This window comes from Dipodomys spectabilis, unplaced genomic scaffold, assembly GCF_019054845.1.
Source record: "Dipodomys spectabilis isolate Male_0828 unplaced genomic scaffold, ASM1905484v1 ptg000001l, whole genome shotgun sequence".
Classification (NCBI taxonomy): Eukaryota; Metazoa; Chordata; class Mammalia; order Rodentia; family Heteromyidae; genus Dipodomys; species Dipodomys spectabilis.
This window is the reverse complement of record NW_024870678.1, coordinates 34,875,931-34,903,060: the sequence shown is the minus strand read 5'-3', so window position 1 is coordinate 34,903,060 and position 27,130 is coordinate 34,875,931. Positions and strand designations below refer to the sequence as shown.

Below are 27,130 nucleotides of genomic sequence, written 5' to 3'. Positions count from 1 at the left end.
TAGAGCACTAGCCTTGAGCTGAAGAGCTGAGGGACAGTGCCTAGGCCCAGAGGTCAAGCCCCATGGCCAACCAAAAAAAAAAAAAAAAGAGTTATTTATGTGCATGTATGTGTAGAATCAGAATAAGGTTAATATGACACACAAGGATCTGGGTAAAAATAAATATAAATATATCTTCCTTACAACTTTTCTATAAATATGAAGTTTCAAATAATAAGAAAAAATATTAAGTTAATTTACATTTGGATATGATGCCAGTAAGAGGAATTATGAGAGCCTGAGTGCTGGCTGTCCTCAGAAGGAAGGGTTTGAGAACGAGGCCCCTGCTGTTCTAATCTCCAAAGAAGTCCCAATACTGGACCTCAGTTGTACTGTCTGTAAAAATCAATCTAATCTACTCTTCACACAAGTTTTCGTAAAAGGTTTGCTGAAAAATGATGATTTGGAGCAGGGGAAAAGAAGAGCATGAAACACTTATACACAGATGATCCTCAGTATCTATGGTTCTTCATCTGTGAACCCAACCAATCACCAATTTAAAATATTCAGGCAAAAATGTACATCTACACTGACCATGTTATGTTCAGTTCCTGTTATGTCTGTCTCTGTCATTAATCTACAAACATACAACAAGATATTTACATGCCATTGACTTGCACTAGGTATTGCCAACAGAGGTAATTTAAAGCACATGCAGGCAGGGTACTGGCGGCTCACACCTGTAATCCTAATTGCTCAAGACACAGATCTAAGGATCATGGTTCAAAAGCCAGCCTGAGAAGGAAAGTCCATGATATCTCCAATTAACCACTAGAAAACCAGAAATGGAGCTGTGGCTAAAGTGTTAGAGCACTAGCCTTGAACAAAAGAGCTCACGGACAGTGCCCAGGCCCCGAGTTCAAGTCCCATGACCGACAAATAATAGTAACAATAACAGTAATAAAGTATACAGGAGGATGTGTGTGGACTATATGCAAATACTATACCTTTCTATGAAAGAAAGGACCATCTGCAGTCTTAGGTAGTGCAAGAGTAGGGAGGTTTTGTTTTGGACCCCTCCACCTCCCACATTCAGAAGGCATACCCTGGGATGATGTATTTTAAAGTTGCACAATTCCAACAAATGTTGAGAATAGAATTTCAAAAGACATTACCTAGACATTTCTCCATTACAGTTATCAACTGCCACATAAACTACTACCCATTGTAAATATCAGGTATTTTGGTTTGTAGAAACTTATTAAAGGTTCCTATGAATTCCATGAGGGAAAAAAAGATTGACAAAAAAATTCTTATTCAAGATTTGTAGACTCAAGGAGAGAGCAAAGATAAAGAAATTCTTTATTCCATAACTAGCAGTAGCAGAGGACATGCTCACCGTGCCCATGATCCTGGGTCCAATCCCAGCACCAACAAAAATAATTTTACTCCAGACATTTTGTTGTTATTGTTGTTGGTCGTGGGGTTTAAACTCTGAGCCTGGGCGCTGTCACTCAGCTCTTCGGCTCAAAGCTAGCACTCTACCACTTGAGCCACAGCGCCACTTCCAGTTTTCTGGTGGTTAACTGGAGATAAGAGTCTCACAGACTTTCCTGCCCTGGCTGGCTTTGAACCAAGATCCTCAGATCTCAGCCTCCTGAGTAGCTAGGATTACAGGCATGAGCCACCAGCAACCGGCAGATTTCTTTTTAAACTATTTGCAGAGATTTCTTTTTAAACCATTTGCTTCCAGTATTTTGTTGAATTCAGAACACTTCAATTTTTTCCATAAAATCTTATATAGTATCAAAAACATTATTAAAGAAGATCATTAAATAAAAATTGTTGTTGACCTTTGAGATACTACATAAGAAATGTATATATGACCTAAAGTGCTTTGGCCTTTACTCAAAAGAGAATGAAATGAGCTCTGAGGAATCAGTCCAAATTCAGGAAATAAATTTATAGAAGGAATAACAAATCTTTTCATACTTAAATCAAGAGTTTGTTTTTAAAATAAATTTTTTTTTAATTCAATCTAAATTCCAAAAGCATGTGGAGACTAATTTTACCTCACTGACAAAAATCCATAGAGCTGTATTTTATAAGAAATAGTTGTCATCCTAAAACATCAAATGTGACTTTATGAAACGCATAACAGAAAATTTAGGTAACATAAAAAGTAATGGCACCTAGTCATACATTCCCATTGCTGGAAAATGAAAATCATCTACCTGCTCAGCCACTTCTGAGCAGAAGCCCAGCAGAGCAATCAGACTCTGAGGAAGATACCCAGAGTAGGTCATACAGAACTGTAGAACTGGGCCTGGAAAGAAGTACAGCCAACTCTTTGCAAGAAGCCTGGAGTCAGAATGCTGCCCCACTCCCAGCTCTGCAGCATGAGCCCTAGGAACAATCCTGAAGAGCCAAAAAAAAAAAAAAAAATCACAAGAAGCTCAGCTCTGAATGGGCAAGGCTTTGTGTGGTTTACCACTGTGTCCAAGATAGAAAACAGCCTGGCATTTAATAACCATTTACTAAGAATTAAATGAATGAATGAAAGAACAAAATCCTTCCAAGTCATCCTAAATAAACTGCATAAAGTTGCAAAATTATTTTAAAAACAAACTTGGTACACATTAACTTAGTAGTCTTAAGTACCTTTAGAGAACATGAATGATCAAATTCTCATCTTAAATAAAAAAGGTAATGTCAATGACAGATATTTCTCCTACAGCAGGTATCATAATACAGTTACATATTCTCCCCTAAATTTAAAATATGGCTTTATCAGACACTCTCAAAATCAAATCAAAATCAGAAGGAACAAATGTATCATGTTTACCATGATACTTGAGATAAAACTAATTCAAATAAGAAACCACATGCTGTAAATACTTCTCATCAGAATTCATGTCTCATAACTGAAGCATATCCACCACACTTTGCTCTTGTATAATTAGAAAATCTAAACTTTCATGTAATCTATATCCCTATAGTGTATTTTTAAATAATTTGAAAACTTCCTAAAAAAAAAGATTTCATTTCCAACCATCAAATTAAGTCATCTGCAGTTAAATTATGCTGTACTGTCTTACTAAAAACACTGTAAAATTATGTGGAGTAGAATACAATCTTGAGTTTATAACTTATGGTCACTGATAAGAACAGCATCCCATTTTTTGAAAGAAATTTCTACTTCCCAGTCTATACCCATATATTCAATACATTTCACTACCAATTTAAACCTAGTATTTTCCAAAGAGCCTGCCTTATGTGGATTATGATCATCTTACTATGCTTCTTGTGTCCATGCTGCTGGAAAAGCAGTCTGTACAAGCAGGAGTAGAGGCACAATCCTGAGAGAGAGGAGCAGAGAAAGATGTTGAGAAAACAAAACCAGACAAAATGAGCTCACTTAAGAATTTAGGAGCTCAGCCAGTGTACAAGGTCAATGATTACATTCTCTCACACCACTGAGTTACTATCCAGTAACAGCAAAACTGGCTCTAGAAACAGGTATCTGAAGTTGCATAAATATAATGTTGTAAATACATAACATCACTGCCAGTTCTATAAGTTATCTATACCTTTCTAAAAAAGCAGCAAGTGATTAGGGAAATGTTCATCAAAACCACAGTACTAGTCTAGAATAAAATGGCTTGACCATACCTATAATACAGATTTTAATCTTGCCAATTTTTTTACATGCAATCATAAAGGATTAAGATTTTAACACATTCAAATCATGCAGTTTTGAAAGTACTACCAACCTCAATTGCCTTTCTACTCTAAAATTTTTAATCTGGGTAAAATAAAAATCTATTGCTAGGCAATCATTTTAAAATCAATTTAAAACATTTGAAAGTAGTGTGATTACTATACAACATAAAACTCGAATCGATTTAGCCTAACCAAAATCACCAATAGAGAAGTCCCAACCCTCCTCATCATCCCATAGTAAAGAAGTGAAAATGATTAACAGATCAGAATACTGATCTAAATTTTTGATCTACGTAGTTAATCTATATTCCTACAGTACCCATAAAAACTACCTCTCAGGGCTGGGAAGGTGTCTCAGTGTTAGAGCACTTGCCTTGCATGCATAAGGCCCTGGGTTTGATTCCTCAGCACCACATAAGAAAAAAGCTGAAGTGGCGCTGTGGCTCAAGCAGTAGAACGACAGCCTTGCGCTGAAGAGCTTGAGGGACAGCGCCCAGGCCCAGAGTTCAGGTCCCATGACCGGACCCCCCCTCCCCCCCCAAAAAAACAAACAAAAAACTACCTCTCAAGTAATGCTTAGGCATACTAAGTCCTCAAAGTTGAGCTGGTATTAAATTAGACAAGCGACCTACCAGTAGAGAACTTATATGCATTCTAAAGCCAAATGACTAGAAAAGTTAATTAGCTTGGTCAGTTTCCTGGTATATTATCCATTCATTTATTCAAGAAACTACTGGGCACCAATGGCTCAGGCCTGTAATCCCAGCTACTTAGTAGGCTGAGATTTGAGGATCATAGTCCAAACAGGAAAGTCCATGAGACCCTTATCACCAATTAACCACAAAACGCTGGAACCAGCAATGTGACTCAAATTATAGAGCACCAGCCTTGAGCAAAAATTCTCAGGAACAGCATCTAGACCCTGAGTTCAAGATCCAGGACACACACACACACACACACACACACACACACACACACGCACACACACAGTCTGTCTGTCTGCCTGTCTCTCTCTCTTTCATATGTGCTAAGTATAAAAAAAAAATCTATGCTATAGACCACATGTATTTACCAGGTATGAAAACCTGTGCTGGGTACCATACATATACAACCCTAGGTATGAAAAATTGGGCTATGCACCAAGGATAGGAAGCAATAAGGATACATGGTCACCATTCTCACAGAACTTACAGACCAAGATAAAGACTATGTACCTAGAATGATGTTGATCACTACAGGGAAAGCACCCAAGTGTTCTCTAGACAGCCGACAGGATGTAAATCAATCATTCTCAAACAAGATTTTATTGTCCCACAAAGGATATTTATTTAGTATTCCAAGAGAGTGTTCTGGTTAAGACAATGGGTAAGATGCCAATGGTATCTACATAGCTGGTAAAGGCAGGGATGCTGCCAAACATCCTACTATGCAAAAAACTGCTACCCACAAAAATTATCCACCTTAAAGAAGCAAAGGAGTCACGATTAAGAAACCCTAATGTAAACAACTAGGGCAGGGAGAGGCTAGTGGAATTCTTCCTTCTTGCAAGGGATTTTCAACAAGATGGAAAAAAAAATTAGCAACTAACAATTACAATGCAGTCACTAGAAAATACAACCAGCAGGAACTGGGATGTGGCTTAGCGGTAGAGTGTTATTCTAGCATGCATAAGCCCTAGGTTCGATTCCTCAGTATCACATGAACAGTGGTGCTGTGGCTCAAGTGGTAGAGTGCTAACCTTGAGCAAAAAGCAGCTCAGGGATAGTGCCCAGGCCCTGAGTTCAAGCCCCAGGACTGACAAATAAATAAATAAATACAACCAGCAAAGAAAAAGGAAACATCTGCCCTGATGGATGAAAATCAAAGAGAAGTGTCATGAAAATCAAAGAGAAGTGTCATGTTTTATGGATGCTTCAGATAATGTTCTTTCCCAAACCACACAGGGAAAATAAACTAAAAAGAAAAGTTTTTCTATCTGCCTTTTTCACTTTTCTCTTCTATCCCATGTCTACTACTAGATATTGCTGGAAAGATTATAAAAAGTCCTAGAGTTAGACAGAATGTACACTCTGGATAAAACTGAAAATGAAGTAAAATGGAAATAAGATAGAACATGAAAGAAAATGTACTGAATGTTGCATCTGGAAACTTTGTATTCTTGAACAGTTTACAGAGCTACTTATCTGGCTAATTACAGGATTCTAAGGACAAAAACCACCACGGATTTAAGTAATCTAAGGATGATAAAAGGTAATAGAATCCTTTCTGAATTTATAAACCAAGATAAACCCAAAAATTAACTTGTTTCATTAACTACTCCAAACATCAACTCATAAAGAGTCTTATCATCCAATCTTGACAAACTCCTTTCATCATTTCAAAATTGACAATAGTCTTCACATAAAAGGCTCAACAGCAGCTTTTGATGAGTAACACCAACTCCTTACTGGTCCACGTATTAGTTGAAAGCAGATAGAAGCCTGTTATCCCAGCCTTAGCTCTGTATCTGTGTCCTCTGCCTTGAGTCATGCTCTCTGGCCTAGGGAGGAGCAGAAAGAACAGCAGGCTACTCTACACTGGCACCAATGACTCTTATTTTAACAAGGCTCCACCTAACCAATTCTGAGACCATGCCTGTCATCTCAGACTACCACAACACACCAGTGATTGGGACTGTTTATGCCTTCCTATATCTCCTTGCTCCCAATTTTTTTGTCCATTTAAGTTGGCTAGAAATGCAGTGAGGCTGGGAAGGTGGCTCAGTGGTAGAGCACTTGCCTTGCATGCATGAGGGCCCTGGGTTCGATTCCTCAGCACTACATAAGCAAAACAGAAAAAAATCAGAAGTGGCGCTGTGGCTCAAGTGGTAGAGCACAAGCCTTGAGCTGAAGAGCTGAGAGACAGATTTCAGGCCCCACGACTGGACCAAAAAAAGAAATGAAGTGAAATACTGTCTTCCCAAGGCATGCCCAGGCCATGTAATAAATCTCCTTTCTCTGTCCATCACCATGTCTCTATCTCGTGTGCAGGGGCAAACGGCCAGACCTGACATGGTGGAATCTCAGGTGTCTGGGCCTGAGGTCTAAAAATTCCACTTCAGTTGTGGTAAATTAACTTTCATCACTGTGTTGGGGCTGAAATAAAAATTGTGGTTTCCACACAAAATCAGCAAACTGGGCACTTAAAAAAAAAAAAGAATTCTAGAACCCAAATCTCACTCAAATCATGATTAAGAGAAATTTACCAAAATTCTTACACAATCAAGTAATCTTCTGACATAGTAATTTTCCACATGTTAAGAAACTGTAGGGGGGAGACAGACAGCGGTGAGGATTCACACCCACCATACCAGCGAGGCCAGGGGCTTTCACACTGAGAGACATCCATATTTTGCATTTTCTTATCTTAGGAAACTCAGGCATGCTGTTATTTTCAAGCTAATGTTCTCTGTTAAGTTGAAAACTGAGTGGTAAAGTTCAGGCTTGGAAACTGAGGATTAGCAAGCCATAAAAGCATTTCATATTTGAAACATTTTAAGGCACAAAAATGTCTTGTTGAAAAACATGTGCAATGATCCTGAGCTAAATTTTGATACCTTGTTGAGGCAAACAGAATTTCACAGTAATTGTCCTTCAAAGATACTTTGAAACTTAGCAGTAAAGTTGAGATAAACTTAACCTAAGAAAAAAGGCTTCTAAAAGCCAAATTCACAGTACAGTTTTTCCTAATCCTGTCACTCAGATACTTTTTCATATTTTTGTACTTAGCAATACAACTTAACGGAATACATTACTTACTGCACTTCTCAGTATATGCCTACTTGCAATAACAATAATAGTACATTGCAAATACAAAAAACTCTAATGCTTAAGTTTACAAGGCTGTCTAAACAAGACAATTAATGTCTGTTTTTCTGAATCTTCTAGATGAACTTCACTTCAAAATTTCATCCTATTTAAGTAATCTCTAAAACATGATAAACACACAGCACGTTAGTAAATGATAAAGCCAAAAAACGTTAAAAATTCTTTGAAATCCATGGAGGTGAGGGGACTACACACATTAAAATGAAACTACCAGAAATTGCACGGTCCTGCAAAAATTAGGTGTGTGGTGGCTCACCTAGCTAGGCATGTACATGTCAGGCCTCTTATCTTTAATCAGAATTTTAAAAAAAACTAGAAAATACTATTTCTTCTTCACTGTGCTCTTCTGTGAAGAGAGGGCACTAGCACTAGTTTCCATCCCCAGGGAGGAGTTCTGCTGAAAACACCCAGGACGGCAAGGACGAGGGCATGTATTGGAGACCTCCTAAACACAGACATTAAAACTTTACAAGACCGTTATGTCTAATTAAATTGCTGTGGAAATAAGGATTTTTTTAATAATTTAAAAATCTTCGTGTGTAATAATTGTAGCATTGTGTGTAGCAAATGCAAAAGCTACGTGGTTCTTTCAAAACCACTAACAAGAACTGGACACATTGTATCATTTCATCACTAAATTTTTTCTATTCTATATCCTAACTACTACAATGTATTGGGTAGGAGAACCAGATTTTACAAATAGAGATAGCTTCTCCATCCCAAGTTGTCAGCTGTGAATCCATAAAAATCTCAAATCTTCTAGTTATGTATCAAAAAGATATTTTTAAAGATAAAAGCCTTAAAAAAATCCTTTACAAAAAAGGTTATGTAATGTGGCACCACACGTGGTGTAAAGGGCATTTAAAAGCTGTGGTCTGTTTCGGTAATCACAGTCTGGTATGTTCTGAAGGCGGTACTTGAGACATTTCACAACCATCATCGAATAGAGTATGACCACTTCCAAATCAGAAGTTCATAGAAACTATGGTAACTCAGTTAGCATCACACTTAAGGGTTAAAGGTAAGAAATAATGCTGTCCGGATGCGTACTTGCTCCGTTTCATGTGGGAACTAAACTGAAATCACATCTTCAAAAGAAATCAAACGCTAAATGTGTCGATATCGATATGCAATCGAGTGTATGTGCGCACACGCACCTGTGTGATGTGCACGGTACGTGCGCTACACGTGCACGTGCAATACACACGTCGGACATGCATGCTAACAGCCATGTAGACTGTATATTCAAGTCTGTCTTCCGGATCGGTAAGTTCGATTACACAGAGAAAACCCCACACCTGCATGTTTACAAAACATGAAAAGTAAATCGACGAGCCCGGGGCTCCGGTGGGACCGGGAAGAGCCCGCGGGAACCGATTCTCCCCTATCATGGGTGATGACAGCACCGGGCAGGGAGGATTCACGGAGCCCCGCCACCGCTCCCGCACAGAGCGGTGCGGGTTACCACGGCGCACCAGCGCCCGGGGTCCTCCGGGCCCCGCCGTGCAGCCCGCCGGAGCAGGCCGGGAAGGTCTGCAGAGGGAGGTCCCGCGGCCGGCGCGCGCGCCCCGTGCCGCGCGGGGCCTGGGGGGAGGAGGAGGTCCCGGGGGGGGGGGCGGGCCTGGGACCCGCGCCGCCGCCGCCGCCGCCGCCGCCCGCGGACCGCCGGCCGCCCCGGAACCTCTCCGCCCCGGAACCGCCCTCCGCGGGGCGGCGCTGCCCGCTCCCCTCCCCTCCCCCCCGCCGCGGCGGGGCCCGGCCGCCCCGCCCGGGAAGGCCCGCGCCCACCCTCCGCGCGGGGCCTGGGGGTGGGGGGGAAAGGGGGGCCCGAGCGCCGCCGGGCCGGGGCGGGCAGGAGAGGAGCCCGATCGCGGTACCAACCTCGCTGTTGAAGGTCTTCACGGCCTCCATGTTGTCTGCGCGGAGGCCCGGGCCCGGCGGCGGAAGAGGCGGCGGCCGCCGCAGCGGGTGGGAAGCGCAGGACGGGGCCGGCGGGGGACGCGGCGGCGGCGGCGGCGGGCGGGCGGGCGGACGCGGCTCCCTCAGGGGCGGCCGGGCCCCGGCATGGCCGCGGGGCGGGCGCAGCGGCGGGCTGGGCTCGGGCTGCCGGGGCGGGCGGGCCGCGGCGGGGGAGGGGCTGGCGCGGCGCCTTCTCTTCTCCGCCCCGCTCGGGCTCGGTGTCCCGCGCTCAGGCCCGGGTCCCCGCGCGCCCCACCCCGCTCCTTCTTCCTTTTCCTCCCGGAGGTTCTCGCTTCGCCTCTCCCGCCGCTCGGGCTGCAGGAACCAGCAGCGCACCGCGAAGACACAAGAGGAAGCGCTGGCCGCGGCGGCTGCGGCATCCAATATGGCGGACCCGGCCGGGCCGCGCACCTCCGAGTCGGCGGCGCCGGCCAGCGCGCCCCCTGGCGACGAGGCCGCGCGGGCCCCGGGGCCGCGCGGAGACCATCGAGCCGGCGCGGGCCAGAGCGGCGCGGGCCGCGCTCGGCTCGGTGACGCGGGCTCGGTGACGCGAGTCCGGGCCGCCCGCCTGCCCGCGCGCGCGCACGCACGCACGCACGGCTTCGGGCGCGAGGCTGCGGCGCGGTGGACCGCCGCAACAACAACAACAACAACAACAAAAAAGCAGCGAACGGCCGCGGCGGTGGCCCCGGAGGTCCCGGCGGGAAGGTCGGGCGCCCGGGCCTGGGCGCCAAGGAAGCGGCGTGGTCTCGGTCTCTGCGGCGTCCCGCGCCCGCGTCCCGCTGCTCCCCGAGCTCGGTGGACAGCCGGGAAGGTCCCCGTGCACCGTGCGGGACCCGGGAGAGACGCGGGAAGCGGCGCGGGGGCACCGACGCGGCAGAGGAGCCCGAGCTTCCCGGGGAAGGCGCTCGGCCCGAGGCCGGTCCGCAGGGTGCACACGGCGCGGCTCGGGTGGGTTAAGAGCGCAGAGCGGGCCGGTCGCCCTCACTCCTTGGCACCGGCACCGGGGTCCGAAGTGAGTCGTGTCCGTTGTGTCCCTTGGACGAACGCGTAGTGAACGTGTAAAAGTTCAGGGTGTCGGCCGGGCGCCCGCGGCTCACGCCTGTCATCCTAGCTAGTCAGGGGGCTGAGATCTGAGGATCGCGGTTCAAAACCAGCTCGGGCAGGAAAGTCCCTGAAATCTTTATCTCCAATGAACCAGAAAACCAACCGGAAGTGGCACTGTGGCTCAAGTGGTAGCCTTAAGCTGAAGAGCTCAGGGACAGCGCCCAGGCCCAGAGTTCAGGATCCACGACCGGGAAAAAAAAAAGCTCAGGGTGTATTGCTGGAGTCCCCAGCTGTCTTCTTGTTGAATGCCAGTTTTCAACACTTCCCAAGTTAGTTCTGTCCAAAGAGGGAGCTGAAAACGACTGCAGGTCTAAGCCGGGGGCCCTATTTGAGTCCACGTAGGTTTTAAGAGCCCAGCTCAGAGCCATATGAAGGTGGGGGAAAAAAGGCTCTGACGTTTTTAGAGTCTTTTAAATCTACTCACTGACAGCTTTACTGTGGGATGACTACTTAACAGGTAAGAGCTCATCTGAACAGTAAGATTTGGGCATTTCCACCCTCTGAATCTCCAGCACCAGCACCTCCCCTTGCCTGAGTACCTCCCTGGCGGAGCTGTGGTAATCTGCCTGCTAACTAATTATGGCTTAGCTCGCCATAATTCATTCTGCAGACAGTAAGTACCCAAAAAGGCCTTTTCCAGATCCATCACATGGGATCACCGCCGCCTCAAATCCCCGTAACAACTCTCCAAGTGCTGTTGAGACAAGAGAAACTTTTCTAAGGGCCCAGAGGCCCTGCCTGCCACCCCAACTCCTGGCACTTCCAAGGTGGCCTCCTCTCTGTAGCTTAGCCGCCAGCAGGGCTTTCAACCTCCCGAGAGTGAGTCTACATTCAGCATGGTTGCTGCTTTTCATAGCTGACCCCGGAAGCTGTGTCTCTTAGTCATTCCATGACCAAAAGCATGCTGGTCTGCTCAAGCCAGTTTCTCCATAGTCAAAACTCCCTGCTCTGGCCAATATGACGTATTTATTCAATTGTACCTGAGAGCAGTGGTTACTGAATAACTGGAGCCTGAGATTAAAATGCAACACAAGATAACAAGTCAGTTAACATGTTACCAAATTTGACCCAATAAAGCTTCCATTTCCAAAAAGGTAGCAGAGGGCATAGCTTAATGGGGGGGGGGGGGGGGGAGGGAAGCAGAAGTGGACTCAAGATGAGAAGGAAAGCAGGTAAGCTGGCCCGCACCCACCATCACAGCTTCTAGGGAGGCAGAGGCATTGCCAGTCAGGTCCAGCACCGGCAAAGGGATTGCAGGACCTGTGTCAAAAACAAAAAGTGAAAGATAGGATATCCAGGGGCAAAGTAGACACAAAGTTGTACACAATGTGAAAATGTCAATATTCCTCTATACTGTATATGGTATGCATGTACATGTTGTAGTTAGGATTCTGCTTCTCCTAATACACGGAATGAATCTGAGCTAGCTTAAGCCTAAAAGAATTCATGATCAGGATGTACATTTTTCTCATTTCAGAATGCAGCTAAGCCTGAATTGGGGAGGGGAACCAAAATACAGAAACCCTAAGAGGCTGCCTAATCTCTACTTACCCGGTCTTTTGATTTACATAATGGAATATGACATTACTCCTGCTTTTTAACACCCAGATGACCTGATTGAAAATTTCTCTTTCCCAACTCTAACCTCCAAAAGGGAGGAGGAAGGAATTTAATAAATAAGAAACTGGAGGGGCTGGGAAGTTGGCCCAGTGGTAGAGCTCTTGCCTTGCATGCCTGAGGCCCTGGGTTTGATTCCTCAGCACCACATAAGCAAAAAGAAAAAAGCCGGAAGTGGCACTGTGGCTCAAGTGGTAGAGCGCTAGCCTTGAGCTGAAGAGCTGAGGGACAGCGCCCAGGCCCAGAGTTCAGGCCCCACGACCAGACCAAAAAAAAAAAGAAAAGAAAAGAAACTGGAGATTGCTAATTCAGAAAACAATCGGAATGGGCAGCAGTCATCAGAACTATTACAAATTGTAAGTTATGAAACTTGCATCCTAGAGTTTAAGACATGCCCATGAACGTGGTTTCAATTGGCCTGTGCCCTATTAAACCATTCCTGGGAGTAAGCCATAGGATCTAGTTCTAGATTAAAAAATAGTCTAGAACAACACTCACTGTGAAACTTCCTAGAATAGAGGAAATGCTCTTTTTCTCTGTTGTACTAGCACTACATGACTTGTTCATTTGAACTATGGCTAGTGTAACTGCAAAATTTTAACTATCTCAATTTAGTTCGTTCGAAATTAACTATCTGGGCCGGGCGCCAGTGGCTCACACCTGTAATCCTAGCTACTCAGGAGGCTGAGTATCTCGGTTCAAAGCCAGCCCGGGCAGGAAAGTCCGTGAAACTCTTATCTCCAATAAACCACTAGAAAACCGGAAGTGGTGCTTTGGCTCAAGTGGTACAGTGCTAGCCTTGAGCTGAAGAGCTGAGGGACAGCACCCAAGCCCAGAGTTCAAGCTCCAGGACCGACAAAAAATAAAAATAAAAAAGATTAACTATCTGGCTAGTTCTATTGGGAAGCTCAGTATAGCTGGAAGAATTGTGTGTATGGATAAGAAGCAACTTGATAATTACTGGCTATTGGAATGTGTGTGTACGCGCCCACATGCATGTATGCACACGTGCTGGTCCTGAGCTTGATCTCAGGGCCTAGGTGCTGCCCTACTGCTTAAACTGGGGGCCTGGGCATTGTCCCTGGAGCTTGAACTCTGCTGCCCTGAGCTTTGCTCAAGGCTAGTGAGCCACAGCTTCACTTCTGGCTACTCCTCCGGTCCCGTCTCCCTCCCCCACCCCCCTTAGATGGAGATAAGGATCTCAAGGACTTTCCTGCCCAGGCTAGCTTCAAATCTCAGCCTCCCTGAGTAGCTATGATTTACAAGCATGAGCCACTGGCACCTGATACTGTTTTTTTTTAACCAGAGGAAAAACCTCAAGCATTGTTTAGCCAAAACTAATCATCCTCTTCCAATTTGGGAAATGAAAATTTGAGATTTGTCAGGAAATATACATTCTGGGATGTTTTAACAATTTAAAGTACAGAAGCAAAATGGAGTATAACCAACAGGAAGTATTAAAAGCTGATGGTGGCTATGTGTGATGCTCAACCCTATAATCCTAGCTATATGGGAGGTAGGGATCAGAGGATCACAATTATGCTAGACTCCATCTCACCCAACCAATGACTGGGTGTGGTAGTACAGGCCTATTATCACAGCTACAAGGGAAGTTGAAAGCCTGGGTATGGTGGACACACCTGTCATTCCCAGTAACTTAAGTCAGAGCTCCACTTCCGAGTTTTTACTGGTTATGTAGAGATAGGATTCTCCTAAACTGGGTGTTGGTGGCTCACATCTGTACTCCCAGCTACTGAGATCTGACCCTCAAGGTTCAAAGCCAGCCTGAGCAAAGTCCATGAGTTTCATTTCTCTTAAGTACAAAGAGGCCAGAGGTGGAGGTGTGGCTCAAGTGGTAAAGCACTAGCCTTAAGAAAAAAAAGTCAGGGACAGTATACTGAATTCAAGCCCCATGACTGGCACACACAAAAAGATTCTGACAGACTTTCCTGTTGGGGCTAGCTTTGAACCTCAATCTGGCTTTTTTGATGATTAATTGGAGATAAAAGTCTTACAAACTTGGGGCTGGGAAGGTGGCTCAGTGGTAGAGCGCTTGCCTTGCATGCCTGAGACCCTGGGTTCAATTCCTCAGCACCACATAAGCAAGAAAGAAAAAGCCGGAAGTGGCGCTGTGGCTCAAGTGGTAGAGCGCTAGCCTTGAGCTGAAGAGCTGAGGGACAGCGCCCAGGCCCAGAGTTCAGGCCCCACGACCCGACCCAAAAAAAACCAAAAGTCTCACAAACTTTATTCCTCAAGCTGGCTTCAAACTATGATCCTCAGACCTCACCTTCCTGAGTAGCTAGGATTACAGGCATGAGGCACAAGTACCCACACACACACACAAACTTTTTCCTGTGTCACTGGGTGCTGGTAGCTTATACCTGTAAGCCTAGCTTCTCAGGAGGCTGAGATCTGAGGATCACAGTTCTATGTAGCTCTGGTAGGAAAGTCCATGAGACTCATCTCCAGTTAACCACCAGAAAACCGGAAGTGGTGCTGTGGCTCAAAGTAGTAGAATGCTAGCTTTGAGTGGAAAAAGCTCAAGGACAGCACTCAAGCCCTGAGTTCAGGCCCCACAACTGACCCAAAAAAGGTATGTGCCGTGCCACTTTGTCTTATTTCTCACATTAAATTCTTTGTAGGGAAGAGTGCACTGGTAATGAAGAGTTATAAAAGCGAATGGAAGGTGGAGGAGGGAGACATGACCCTCCAGGGTGGGAACGGGTAGTGGAATGCAACCTAATCTTATCCAAAGGGTGAATGAGACTCCTGGAGGTCAGGAGGACCCAGCGCCATGGCCTTTTCTCTCCTCCGTATCCTAGGAACAGCCAACATTTTGAAATGATAGATTTCTAATATGATGGCAGATTTTAACCCCCCTCAAAGTACTTCTCATCTGTCAATAATATTTTAAGTATTTATGTTTTAAAAGTCTGTCACTGAGTAGGAAGGAAAAGCAACCCTCAGCAACCCAAACAGAAGCGAGACTCCAGCAAGCCCAGAAAGCCAGGGCATCCACCAGTTTCTGCTGGTCAAGCCCTGGCCTTGCCTTCCCATGCTTTGATCAAGGTAAGTGCGTGGGGCTCAAGGTGAGCAGGTTACACAGAATCACAGGAAAACTTTGCAGAGAACTGAGGCCAAACGTTATCACTAGCACGGGGCTAGGAATGGGAAGGGAGGTGGCAGACCTAGTAGGAAAGGGAAGCGGGGACCTCTGCCTGCCATGACATTGGGACTAAGTATAGATAGGGGAAACGTTCTCCTGAATATTTGTGACCACAGGTCAGACCTCTAACAGGTTTGTGGTCCAACTCACAATACCTGGGTGATGTGAAAACCTCAAGCCGAGAGTGTTTTAAATTGATAATGGGTTGGCTTTCTGCCAGGCAACTGACAAGGTAAAGTCACTGAAAGGAAAGCAATCATCAGAGAAATCTAACCCCCCCCCAAAAAAAAAAATCAATTGCAAATAAGATTATATTTAAAGAAAACATAGCAAGAAGAAGCCAGAAGAAAGAAAAGACTGTAGAGTCAAATAAGCAAAAAGTTGAGGAATTGGATTGGACAAATTCAGAATATAAAAAGTTTTAACAGATTTCTGCAATATGATGAATTCAAAACCAGTCCTGCTACTGAAAACAAACATCAAATGCTGGCCAAAAGAAACAAAATCAGTTAAAATGTTAAACGCAAAACTTAGAAAGACAAGCACAATCCCCAAGTTGATTTTGCCTGGGGAACACTTTCTCTGCAGACCTGAACTTCATTCCATGTAAACTTGAATTTCATGTGAACTTGAACTTCAGGCTTATAACCTCCTGGGCAAAGCCTAGAGTTGCTCAGTGAAGAAATCTAAAAGGAGGAGAGTCTCTTCATGTCAAGCTGGACCCTCAGAGGACCACAATGCAGAATTAGAATGAAATGGAAATAAAGACGTTTCTCCCTATAGCCCAGGAAACTATGAGAAAAATTCCTTTTCCAAAACCAGCAAGTAGAAAGTTTCTCAGAGACAAGCATAATCCAGCTCCAGGCAGGGACTTGCTGCCCCAAGACCATATTGTGTCCTTGCAAGAGAAGCACGCACAGGCACCTGGGAGCAGCCGGATCAGCCACCTCCCAAGGACTGCTCTTAGAGCCCTAAGGAAATCCTGTAATAAATCCCCAAGCATAATAGTATATTCATTTCTCACTGCTGCTCTAACAACTTCTTAAGCTGTACTATCTTAAAGCAACACCAATGTATCATCCTGAAGATCAGGAGTCCAAGTTCAGTTTCACTGGGGCTGAAATCAAGATGTTGGCAAGGCTGCTTTGAACTCAACTGGAGGCTCTAGGCATGAGTCTTTTGTTGTTGTTTTGGGTCCGGTCATGGGGCCTGAACTCTAGGCCTGTGCACTGTCCCTCAGCTCTTCACTCAAGGCTAGCACTCTACCACCTGAGCCACAGCGCCACTTCCGGCTTTTTTTTTTGTTGTGATGTGGTGCTGAGGAATTGAACCCAGGGCCTCATGCATGCAAGGCAAGCACTCTACCACTGAGCCACCTTCCCAGCCCCCCTCTAGGGGTGAGTCTTATTTCCTTCCTATCTTCCAGAGGCCTCCTGAATTCCTTGTCCATCAGCCCCTCCCTGTATCATCAGGAGGTGGAATTTTGCATGGAATCCCAGTCTGCCATAGTTTCCTGGCTCAGCACTCCTCTCACATCTCTTGCTTTCCTTGCCATTTACTCATGAGCCAATGTATGTGGGCCTACCCCCAGACAAATCAGAATAATCTCCCCAACTCAAGATTCTTAGCAATCACATCTATTACCATAAAAAGTAGTTTGCCAAGCTGGGCACTGGTGCCTCACGCCTGTAATCCTAGCTACTCAGGAGGCTGAGATCTGAGGATCACGGTTCAAAGCCAGCCTGGGCAGGAAAGTCCGTGAAACTCTTTTCTCCAATAAACCACCAGAAAACCAGAAGTGGCGCTGTAGCTCAAGTGGTAGAGCACTAGCCTTGAGCTGAAGAGTTGAGGGACAGCGTTCAGGCCTAGAGTTCAAGCCCCACAACCCACCAAAAAAAAAAAAAAAGTGTGCCAGCTTAGCACCAGTAGCACTTACCTGTAATCCTGTAATTCAGGAAGCTGAGATCTGAGGATCATGGTTTGAAGCCTTCCCAGGCAGCCTCTTCTGTCTAAATAGCCAATAAAAACCTGCCATGGAGGCATGACTCAGGTGGTGGAGTACCAGCTGTGAATGAACTGAGCCAGTGAGTTCAAGACCTGGCATTGGCAGGGGGGAGGAGGAAAGAGAACCAATTTTCTGCTTTTGCTGTATCAAGTACTTATAGGTTCTGGAGATCAGAAAATCAGCATTATTGGAAAGGCGTTTTCCATTTACTCAGACTATAAACTAGTAAAAGACAACTTCAATTTCTATTTCTGTTGTATCTAAAAAATCAGTTACAGCAAACATCATACAGAAGCACTCCTTTTTATATAAAATTTATTTAATAAAAATAAATGTCACCAAAAACAGGAGAACATTACAGAGCTGAACGTGCTGGCAATGTCAGTCCCAAACACCTGTGCTCATGTGCCTCGTGACACTACTGCCAGTGGTTCCTGGCACTGGACGATTCCTAACCACACACACACACACACACACACACACACACACACACCGGGTGACAGCTAACATGTCTACACGTAATCACTCTACAGTAATACTAAAGTAAGCTGTAATGACTTGCATAGCTCACTCTCAGTCTTTTAAGATGGAGGCCTGTATCAGCAGCAGGTAGTTGTATGCAGGAGCAATGCAAATGCTACAGAGGTTAGAAACCTTGGCCATTCAGGCTACCCAGACCCGCACAATTCTCACTGCAAGCCCAGCGACTGGAGACATGTCCCTGTCACATGATCAGTTGATTGGACGACCTGTATGCTAGACAAGTATATGTTAGTGGAAAGGATACACGCACCTGATTGGTTAGCTAGGCTGGTCAGGCAGTCATTCATCTGTAGTACCATAAAATTATGGAGTGTTCTTCTCAACCACAATGTAGGACTTAGACAACACCGAGACACAAACATGGAAATTAGTTAAGTAGTCCTTTTAAAACAGATGAGAAGGAACATCTATTATTACCAATTCTTACTCCTGGAAGCCCAAACTGATGCATAAGAGAAGAAAAAATAAAAAAACAGAAAAATCATTACCGTTGACATAAATATCTATACAGAATAACAATACATTATAGAATTCATAAGCATTCATAAATTCATTTCTATATGCATGCAGAATTTGTATTACACAGTGTAATTAATCTAAACAATCCCCTGCAACTAGAACAGTAGATCACATTCTGTGTCCTGCCAGGATAGAGTATGGGGGGCCACATTTGCCTTTTTACATATATGTCTAGGTAATGCATAAAGTACATGAGCACCTTTAGATCCTCCCAATAGAACTCTGCTTTCTACCTGGCCATTCTTCGTGGACCACAAGGCGAGTGAGAGAGCCAGTGCCCAGCAACAGACTCTTAGGAGTCTGACTGAGTTGATGAGACAGAGACCAGGTTTGGAAGGGTTGAGGTTGGTGGGATTTGCAGGGTGGAGGAAGAGCGGGCTGTAAGTAAGAGAGCATTCCAGCCGTCTTCATAGGGGCCACCTTGAGGCTTTGTCTGAATACAGTGGTCCCCTTAATCTGAGAGAGCTGTTCCAAGACTCCCAGGGGATGCTGGAACCTCAGTGGCAAAACGCACGTTATCTTCCTTACATTTGCAGATCAGGGCTGAGCCTTAGCATGTGCCTTGGTTTGTGTGGGTCCGGTGCTTTCTAGTACAATGCACTGCCATCCCATTTGCCGAGTGTTCCACGTGAAACACTGGAGCCTTTTCCATCTGAATTGGCACTCATCACACACAATGGCTGTAACTTGTGCTGCTTCAGACACAACGTGAAATGGAGCACAGAATTCTTCTTCCATCCCCACAATTTCCTGAAGATTTGTTTCTAGTGTCTACACTTAGCAAACACAGCATACGATGTTTGCTGTCCTTATTAATGTTTTTAGCTGTATTTGGGGGGGGGGGTGTCTTTTCTTTTTTAGTACTGGGAATCGAACCCATTGCAGTTAGGCAAGCTTTTTGCCACTGAGCTACATCCTAGGACTGTGTGTGTAATATTTGAGTTTGTTTTGTGAAACAAGGTCTTGATACATAGCTCAGACTCGCTCCTTTGCTGCCTTCCTCTTGCCTTCCGCGTGGATTATACACATGCACTACTGCACACAGCTTCTTATTAAATGAAGAGCTTCCACTTCCACTTTGCAGCTTCTCTTTGATATTTCTAAAATTTCAAACATTATTCTTGCCCTTTGGAGACTTTATTGATTAAATTGACGGCTATTGGAAACAAACACCATGATACTTAAGTTGTCAGTGTAGTAACTGAAACATCCACTGGCTGGCGTTATGGGCTGCTGGCACGTCTATTACGGATATTCGGGATAGAAGGATGGTTTGTGGGCAGGTGAGATGGTGGGAGATCTCACCACACGACTCAGAATGGCATGCGACTTAAAATTCATAAATTGCTTATTTCTAGACATTTTTTTCTAGACCATGGTTAACTGAAACACTGTAAATTTAAACCAGAAGAAGGAAGAACTATGGTACAATTCAACACTCAGAAAGTCAGGCAGAGAAAACGACTTAGGAGGTGACAACCAAACAACCCCATAGCTGGGAAATGTTTGAGAAATCTTGTTGAACACATAGAGTCGTATCTGGCCCAAGAGCAACTCAGTGCCCTCTAATAAAGCAAGAAATTTGCCTGCCTGCAAAACACAACTCAGCCCTCTTTCGTGGAAGACTCCCCCACCTAGATCCTTGTCAAAATAACGTTCAAAGTGCCCACAGCCAATAAGTTTAGAAGGATCAAGTATGAAATACAGAAAATGTGTGATCCTTGTCAGTAGAACGCCAAACCTACACTTGGGTTCAATTATTAACCAGGAAATCTCTCAACAGAAGTCAGAGTAACTACTTTACTTATAGTTACCTCTTGTTTGTTACCTGGTAACTATACAGACTCAAGTCAGTAAAGGCAAAAAGACCCATCCACGAATGTCTAGGGAAATTCAGGCACAAGTTTCCAATTCTCAGGGCCTTGGGGCCACGGGATAGCACTTCGTTCTTTCAGCAATGCTGTATCACGCAAAGTTAGGGGTAGCTGTCCAAGACAGCTTCCTCAAGCCTTGATAGCCAGCAGTTTTGCAGGCAAAGGGGACTGGTCATGTAGATGCACAGCGTCCCCTAGCTGACCGCACTGTCTCCAGCTCCACCACAGACCACTCACCACAGCAGCACGACCTGAGGCCCCACCACAGATCAAACCAGTGTCAGCATAAGTTGGTGCAGCAACACAATGAGCAATGCTTTGCTCTTGCCTGCCTGCCTGCCTCCCTCCCTCCCTCTCTCTCTTCCTCTCCCCACCATTTTGTCTCTGTCTCTTTTTCTCTGTCTCTCTCTTTCTCTGTCTCTTTCTCTTTCTTTCTTTCCCTCTCTCTCTTTCTTTCTTTTTCTTTTCTTTTCTTCTCTTTTCTTTCTTCATGGGGCTTGAACTCAGAGCCTGAGCACTAACCCTGAGCTTTTTTGCTCAATGTGAGCCACAGTACCACTTCCAATTGTCTGGTGGATAATTGGAGGTAAGAGTCTCGTGGACTTTTCTCGCTTTGAACTGTGATTTTCACCTCCTTGAGTAGCTAGAATTACAGCAGTGAGCCATCAGTGTCTGACTAAACAATGCATTCAGAAAAATAGCACATATTAGTTATCCAGAGAAGATTTCCCTGTTCCCTTTCCACACATGGAATAACGCCTCTTGAATAAGGCAGGAAGTTCTTTATTTTATTTATTATTATTTTTTGGGTCCGGTCGTGGGGACTGAACTCTGGGCCTGGGCGCTGACCCTCAGCTCTTCAGCTCAAGGCTAGCACTCTACCACTTGAGCCACAGCGCCACTCCGGCTTTTTTCTTTTTGCTTATGTGGTGCTGAGATCGAACCCAGGGCCTCATGCATGCAAGGGAAGCGCTCTACCACTGAGCCACCTTCCCAGCCCTTAAGGCAGGAAGTTCTAAGGACTCGGGTCATCGGCCAGGATCTGATCAAGGCTGAGACATTTCTCAGCAATATGCCAGGTTTGAACATCTAAGACTTGCTGAGTCAAACTTTGACTAACAGGGATATACAATATGTATGATTTGATAGACATAAGTCCAGAAATATCAGACATGATTGTATTAGCTATTATAAACACACAGACTAAAAAAACATGAAAATAATGGCAAAAACATAAAAATAGTACTGAATTTAATGTACCCATTACTTGGAAAAATTAAGTAAATGAATGGGTAGTGGATGTTTGAGTGGGAGTTTAAACATAAGCAAGAAGAAAAGTCTGGAATGATCCATGTGTGTAGTGATGGATTAGGGTTGGCAACATCATATTAACAGATACAGATGGTTGTCTGTGGAAAATTTATAAATAGTGTGCATATTTGGGTTCACACACACACACACACACACACACACACACACACACACACACACACACACACACACTTCCAGGAGTCTATTGCCTTAATATAACCTAATAATACTCCAGAACCTTCAAAAAGTACTTCTAATGTCAAGATCTTAGATTCTATTTTTTTTTTTTGGGGGGGGGGTCCGGTCCTGGGGCCTGAACTCTGGGTCTGGGCGCTGTCCCTCAGCTCTTCAGCTCAAGGCTAGCGCTCTACCACTTGAGCCACGGCACCACTTCTGGCTTTTTTTCTTTTTGCTTATGTGGTGCTGAGGAATCGAACCCAGGGCCTCATGCATGCAAGGCAAGCGCTTTACCACTGAGCCACCTTCCCAGCCCCAAGATCTTAGATTCTAATATCACTGTCCAATTAAAAAAGAAAATGAACCCTTTTCCTTGGAGAAATGGCCGATGGCTAATTCTAGAAGTAGGATTACAGGTATGTCCTACCGGTGCCCTGCAGTTTTCTCTATTAATTCTTTATGCAGATCAACATCTACTTTTATCTGCTCTCAGCCCAGTTCCTCAATCCTCTTCAGCCCTTGCTATGTTCAGAGTGGGGATTTATGCTCTGAATTATAACACTACACATGTTTGGTTCTTCCTCTAGAACATAGTACACAGGCATTACCAAGATATTTAAATGCCTGTATGTCCATATATGTTCTGATATGCTCCGATATTTATTTTTTCTTCCCACTGAAACATTTCTTTCCCCAAAAGCTCACTGTGAGGGGACCTTGTGTGACAAACTTACTGAGGTCTTCCATACCCAAGTGTATTTACTGAGGTCTTCTATACCCAAGTGTATTTATTGTATACTTCATGTCCAGAAAGTTGAGTGGAATGAAATGCTAAGTTTGAGGTTTGTTGCTTCTTAATACTTTAAAAGAAAACAAAACAAAAACATGACCACTGGCTTTGTTGCCACCAAGGATGCTGTTGAGAAGTTTGCTGATATTTCATGCTTGGGCTTTTGTAAGCTTTATTTTTTTTTTCTCGTTGTGGGGCTTGAACTCTGGGCTTGAGCACCGTCCCTCAGCTTGTCAGCTCAAGGCTAGTGCTCTACCACTAGAGCCACAGTACCACTTCTGGCTTTTTCTGCTTTATGTGGTGCTGAGGAATTGAACTCAGGGCTTCATGCATGCAAGGCAAGCACTCTACCCACTGAGCCACCTTCCCAGCCCATTGTTCTTTCCCCAGATGCCTTAAAAGCTTTCCCCCTGTCTTGGGTGATTAAAATCAACATATCCACTTCTTTGAGGGTTTAGACTTTTTCTGATCTCAGATCTTTAATTTTGGAAAATTACTCATTATTATTTCTTAAAATCTTTTCTCCTTTGGATTTCCTGTTATGTAAGTGCTAACAGTGTTATTGCTAGCTTTTGTAACTTTTCAAGAAATTTCAGACTTCTAATTTCTTTATCTTCTTGATTTTTTTTTAGTTTGCGTTTCTCTGAGACTTCTTGGTTTTATCTCAAAAGTTCTGCAACCCAGGAAATCCTCAGCTCTGTGAGTTCAGGATGGTAGTACACCCTACTTCTAGGTAAGACAAATTGGGCCCATTTTTGTGTGTGTGTGTGTAAAAATACTGTACAGAGGGGTTACAGTTACATGGGCAAGATAATGAGTACATTTCTTATCAAGCATTGTAGCCTCCTCCTTTGCTTCCCCTTCCCATCCCTTCCCATCCTCCCCTGGCCCCCCACCGAATCCTCCTCCCTCCCCCCCCCCACCAAAGTTGTAAAGTTCGTTTTCGACATAACGACTTGTACATCTCATTGTTGCAATGGATCCACCAGTATCCCTAGTTAAACAATTTGTTTTATCCCTTCCCCCCCCACAAATTATAACAACATCAAATACAGTGAAAGCAGGGGTTATACTGTGGGGGAGGGACATACAAAGCAACAAAAAAAAAATTGAATGCTTTACGAATGTGCGTGTCATCCTTGCGCAGGGGCCATGCTAATCTTCTCTGTATCGTTCCAATTTTAGTGTATGTGCTGCCAAAGCGAGCACCCATTTTTTTTTTCCTTTTCACATTTGCTACCTACTTAGTTCCTGGTCTCCATAATTACATTTCATGCCATATATTTCCGTCAGGCTATGCTTTCTGACCATTCCTGCTCTATATTGCTGAAAACCTTTTATTGTTCCTTTGAAAGAGGCTGGTTTTGAAATAGCAATCAGTACATACCATGAATTCTGCTTTTGTGGTAATGCCGTCTTTCTTCAGTTGGTGTTGTAACTCCATACGTTTAGCTGTGGTTAGCGACTTCAATTGGGAATGTGATCCAGGAGGATCTCAAGCTCTAGTTCTTGCCATCTGGGTAAGTTTGTGTGTGTGTGTGTGTCCTAGGTTGTCTATGAGTCTCTCTGAAGATCTAATATAGACAGCGGCACATGATTAGAAACTAGCCCTATAAAAGAGACAGAAACTCTAGTTGCCAAGAATTACAGGAGGCAAAACAATTCCAGATCTGACTGTGTAAGAGAGCCTCAGATACAAATTTTACACGAAAGCTTGTTTAGAGTTCTATTTACTTACAATCCATACTCTGTGGACCAAAGAAACACAACCAGGAATGAAGTTCAGGCGGCTGGGCCCCAATTTGGGATGTCTGTTACAGATATGGCTCTGATTCTTGTGACATTTATCACAGATGACAGTTCAGATTCATTCTGCCATCATGTGACAGGCATTATACACTGTAGCCGTGTCTGGCAGCAGAGACTCCGGGTTATTAGAAAGGCAGGCCAGGAATTGTGGCTTCTGCAATGCAGCAGGTTACACTAATAAACCAAAACCTGTCTGACAATGAAATGGGGACAGGGGGCTCCAAGAGAATAAGAACCCAAGAGGGCAAAAGACTGTCAAAACCTGACAGAAAACAGAAGGCCCATCCGTCAGAAAGCCACCAGAAAACAGAAGCCCATCCATCAGAAAGCCATCCAATCATCACTATTTAACCCTGTGGCCAAGCTCTGTAACCAGGGTGACGAACCAAGATGGCGGGCATGGCTAACCACCGGCCTTCTCTATGGCAGGCCTGTGCCCAGGCTCTTTTTCGGTCTCATATTTCCCTTGAAGAAAATTTTCTTTTTCTTTCCTTATGTTTGCATCTTGCCAAATGCGAGGACTGGGGTGGTTTAGCTGGTTTAACTTCCTGGTACCGTATTTGCTTCGTTGGCCCCGAAGTTAGGGATCTGGCCTTCTCTCACTTGTCCTCATCAAATGTTTGGGTATGGGGGTGGGGCGGCTCTCAGAGGGCACTTAAGGACAATGGAGAAAGACGTTTCCTATTTCTTACTATTTGGAATGTGTGATACAATAACTCATGACAGCCGGGTGCCAGTGGCTCATGCCTGTAATCCCAGCTACTCAGGAGGCTGAGATCTGAGGATCGTGGTTCAAAGCCAGCAGGAAAATCCATGAGACTCTTATCTCCAGTAAACCACTGGAAAACTGGAAATGATGCTATGGCTCAAGCGGTAGAGCACTCACCTTGAGCTGAAGAGCACAGGAACAGCGTTCAGGCCCAGAGTTCAAGCCCCACAACCGACAAAAACAAAAAACAAATAACTTATAATAATCTGGAGTCTGGCTGTTCCTCCTCTTTGTACGAGTTGGACAACTCGGTAGTACAGTATCTGACACACTCTAGGGGCAAGCACCTAGCGGGTTGGGCTCAGCCAATAGCCCCTCCACTCAACTTCAGTCCTTCCCGGACTGACTCCTCCAGTTCCAACAGGCACATTCGCATTAAGCCAGCTTTCCTTAACCTCAGGGTTCCACTTAACCCCCGACAGAGGGTTGAGGCAGGGTCTTGCTCCAAAGCGGAGGCCGGCCCTCAGCTCCTAACAGCTTCCTGGCACTCCAGATAGCTTTACTATTTTTGTCTCCCCTTCTCCCTCTCCTCCGCCTTCCCTCCCTTTCTGTCTTTCCTTCTCCCCCCCTCCCCATATATTTTGGTTTGAACAAAACTGGTTTTCATCTCAGAGTGGTTTGCTAACAATTGCATAGAACATTTTAATTGCAGATGCTCCAGCTAGCTAGGCAAATTAGCGTCAAAACAGAACTGAACACCGGCAGCTTCAAGCAAGTCGGGCTTCCCGGAGAGAGGCTAGTTCACCGATAGGACGGCTGCCGGCCACTCACAGCACTGGTGTGTGGTTCTGCCTGCTATTGGGGTTCACAGCTGGCCTCTTCCAGTTTAGCAAAGGGGAGTTCAGACATCTAGGTGCTCACTGCCCACTGGCTAAGTACGTGACGGAGTGAGGCTGCTCACGCTGCCGGCTGCGCCCCTGCATTTGTTCTGAATATCTCTGCCGATCAGTCTGCAGAAGGCTGCTGTCATGATGACACTTTGCAGCACCAATGCCTTTGCAGTAAGATAGCTGGCCATCGTGCGCACATCTGTAGTCCCAGCACATGGGAGCGGTATTAACTCACTTGATGGTGGCCAGCTTGGGCCACACAGGGAAGAGTCTTGTATTACAAAGAAAGTTCTCTGAATAAAATCTGCCAATAAAGTAAAATAAAAAGCAATCATCACAGGAAAGGAATAAATGTATTTTACAACAACAACTCCATGCCCATCCATTTTATTTTATTTTTGGTTAATTTTTTTTTTTTTTTTGTGAACATACTGTACAGAGGGGTTACAATTACATGGGCAGGATAATGTGTACATTTCTTATCAAGCATTGCAGCCTCCTCCTTTGTTTACCCTTCCCATCCCTTCCTAGCTTCCCCCCCAATCCTCCCCCCCCCACCAACGTTGTAAAGCTCGTTTTCGACATGACAACTTGTACTTCTCATTGTTGCAACAGGTCCACCTGTATCCTTAAATGACTTGTTTTTCCCCATCTCCTCCACAAGATATACTGACATCAAATATAGTGAAAGCAGGGATTATATTGTGGAGGAGGGACATACAAAGCAACAAAGAGATAATCTTATAAATGCGTTAGAAACAAATGCATGAAAGAAAAAAACATTAAAATACATATCTAAGGGTTCATTTTCCTAACATCACATTATCTGACCTTTTCCGCTTGACTCATACATATACTAGATATTGCAAATAAGGGAAACCATGGGACCTATGTTTCTTTGGGCCTGGCTTACTTCACATTTTTGGTTAATTTTAGGTAAGAGTTTCATGGACGTTCCTGCCTGGGCTGGCTCTGCATTTCAATCCTCAGATTGTGTGGCTAGAAATACAGATGTGAGCTTCCTGGCTCAAATGGCATTTAAAAACACACAAAGATACTGGGCTAAAAGCTGAGGGACAGCGCTCA

General features: G+C 44.7%; 1 protein-coding gene and 1 non-coding gene across 6 annotated transcripts in view; both read right to left on the bottom strand.

Moving 5' to 3' along the window:
* The window catches only part of Scaf8 (SR-related CTD associated factor 8), a 110,251-nt gene extending 100,342 nt beyond the window's left edge, over positions 1-9,909 (bottom strand). For 3 of the 5 annotated variants that reach the window (XM_042674355.1, XM_042674586.1, XM_042674438.1), the window contains exon 1: positions 9,450-9,543. In XM_042674355.1, coding sequence (XP_042530289.1) covers positions 9,450-9,479 — 30 coding nt within the window. In that variant the 5' untranslated portion in view covers positions 9,480-9,543. Of the gene's footprint in view, positions 1-9,449 lie in introns of all 5 variants that reach the window. The other 2 variants (XM_042674513.1, XM_042674277.1) reach the window with 2 other exon arrangements.
* Positions 9,910-23,738: 13,829 nt separating this feature from the next.
* LOC122103428 lies at positions 23,739-23,845 on the bottom strand. The gene has a single exon (XR_006146751.1). It is a non-coding gene; the product is annotated as a U6 spliceosomal RNA (small nuclear RNA).
* Between the last annotated feature and the right edge of the window lie 3,285 nt (positions 23,846-27,130).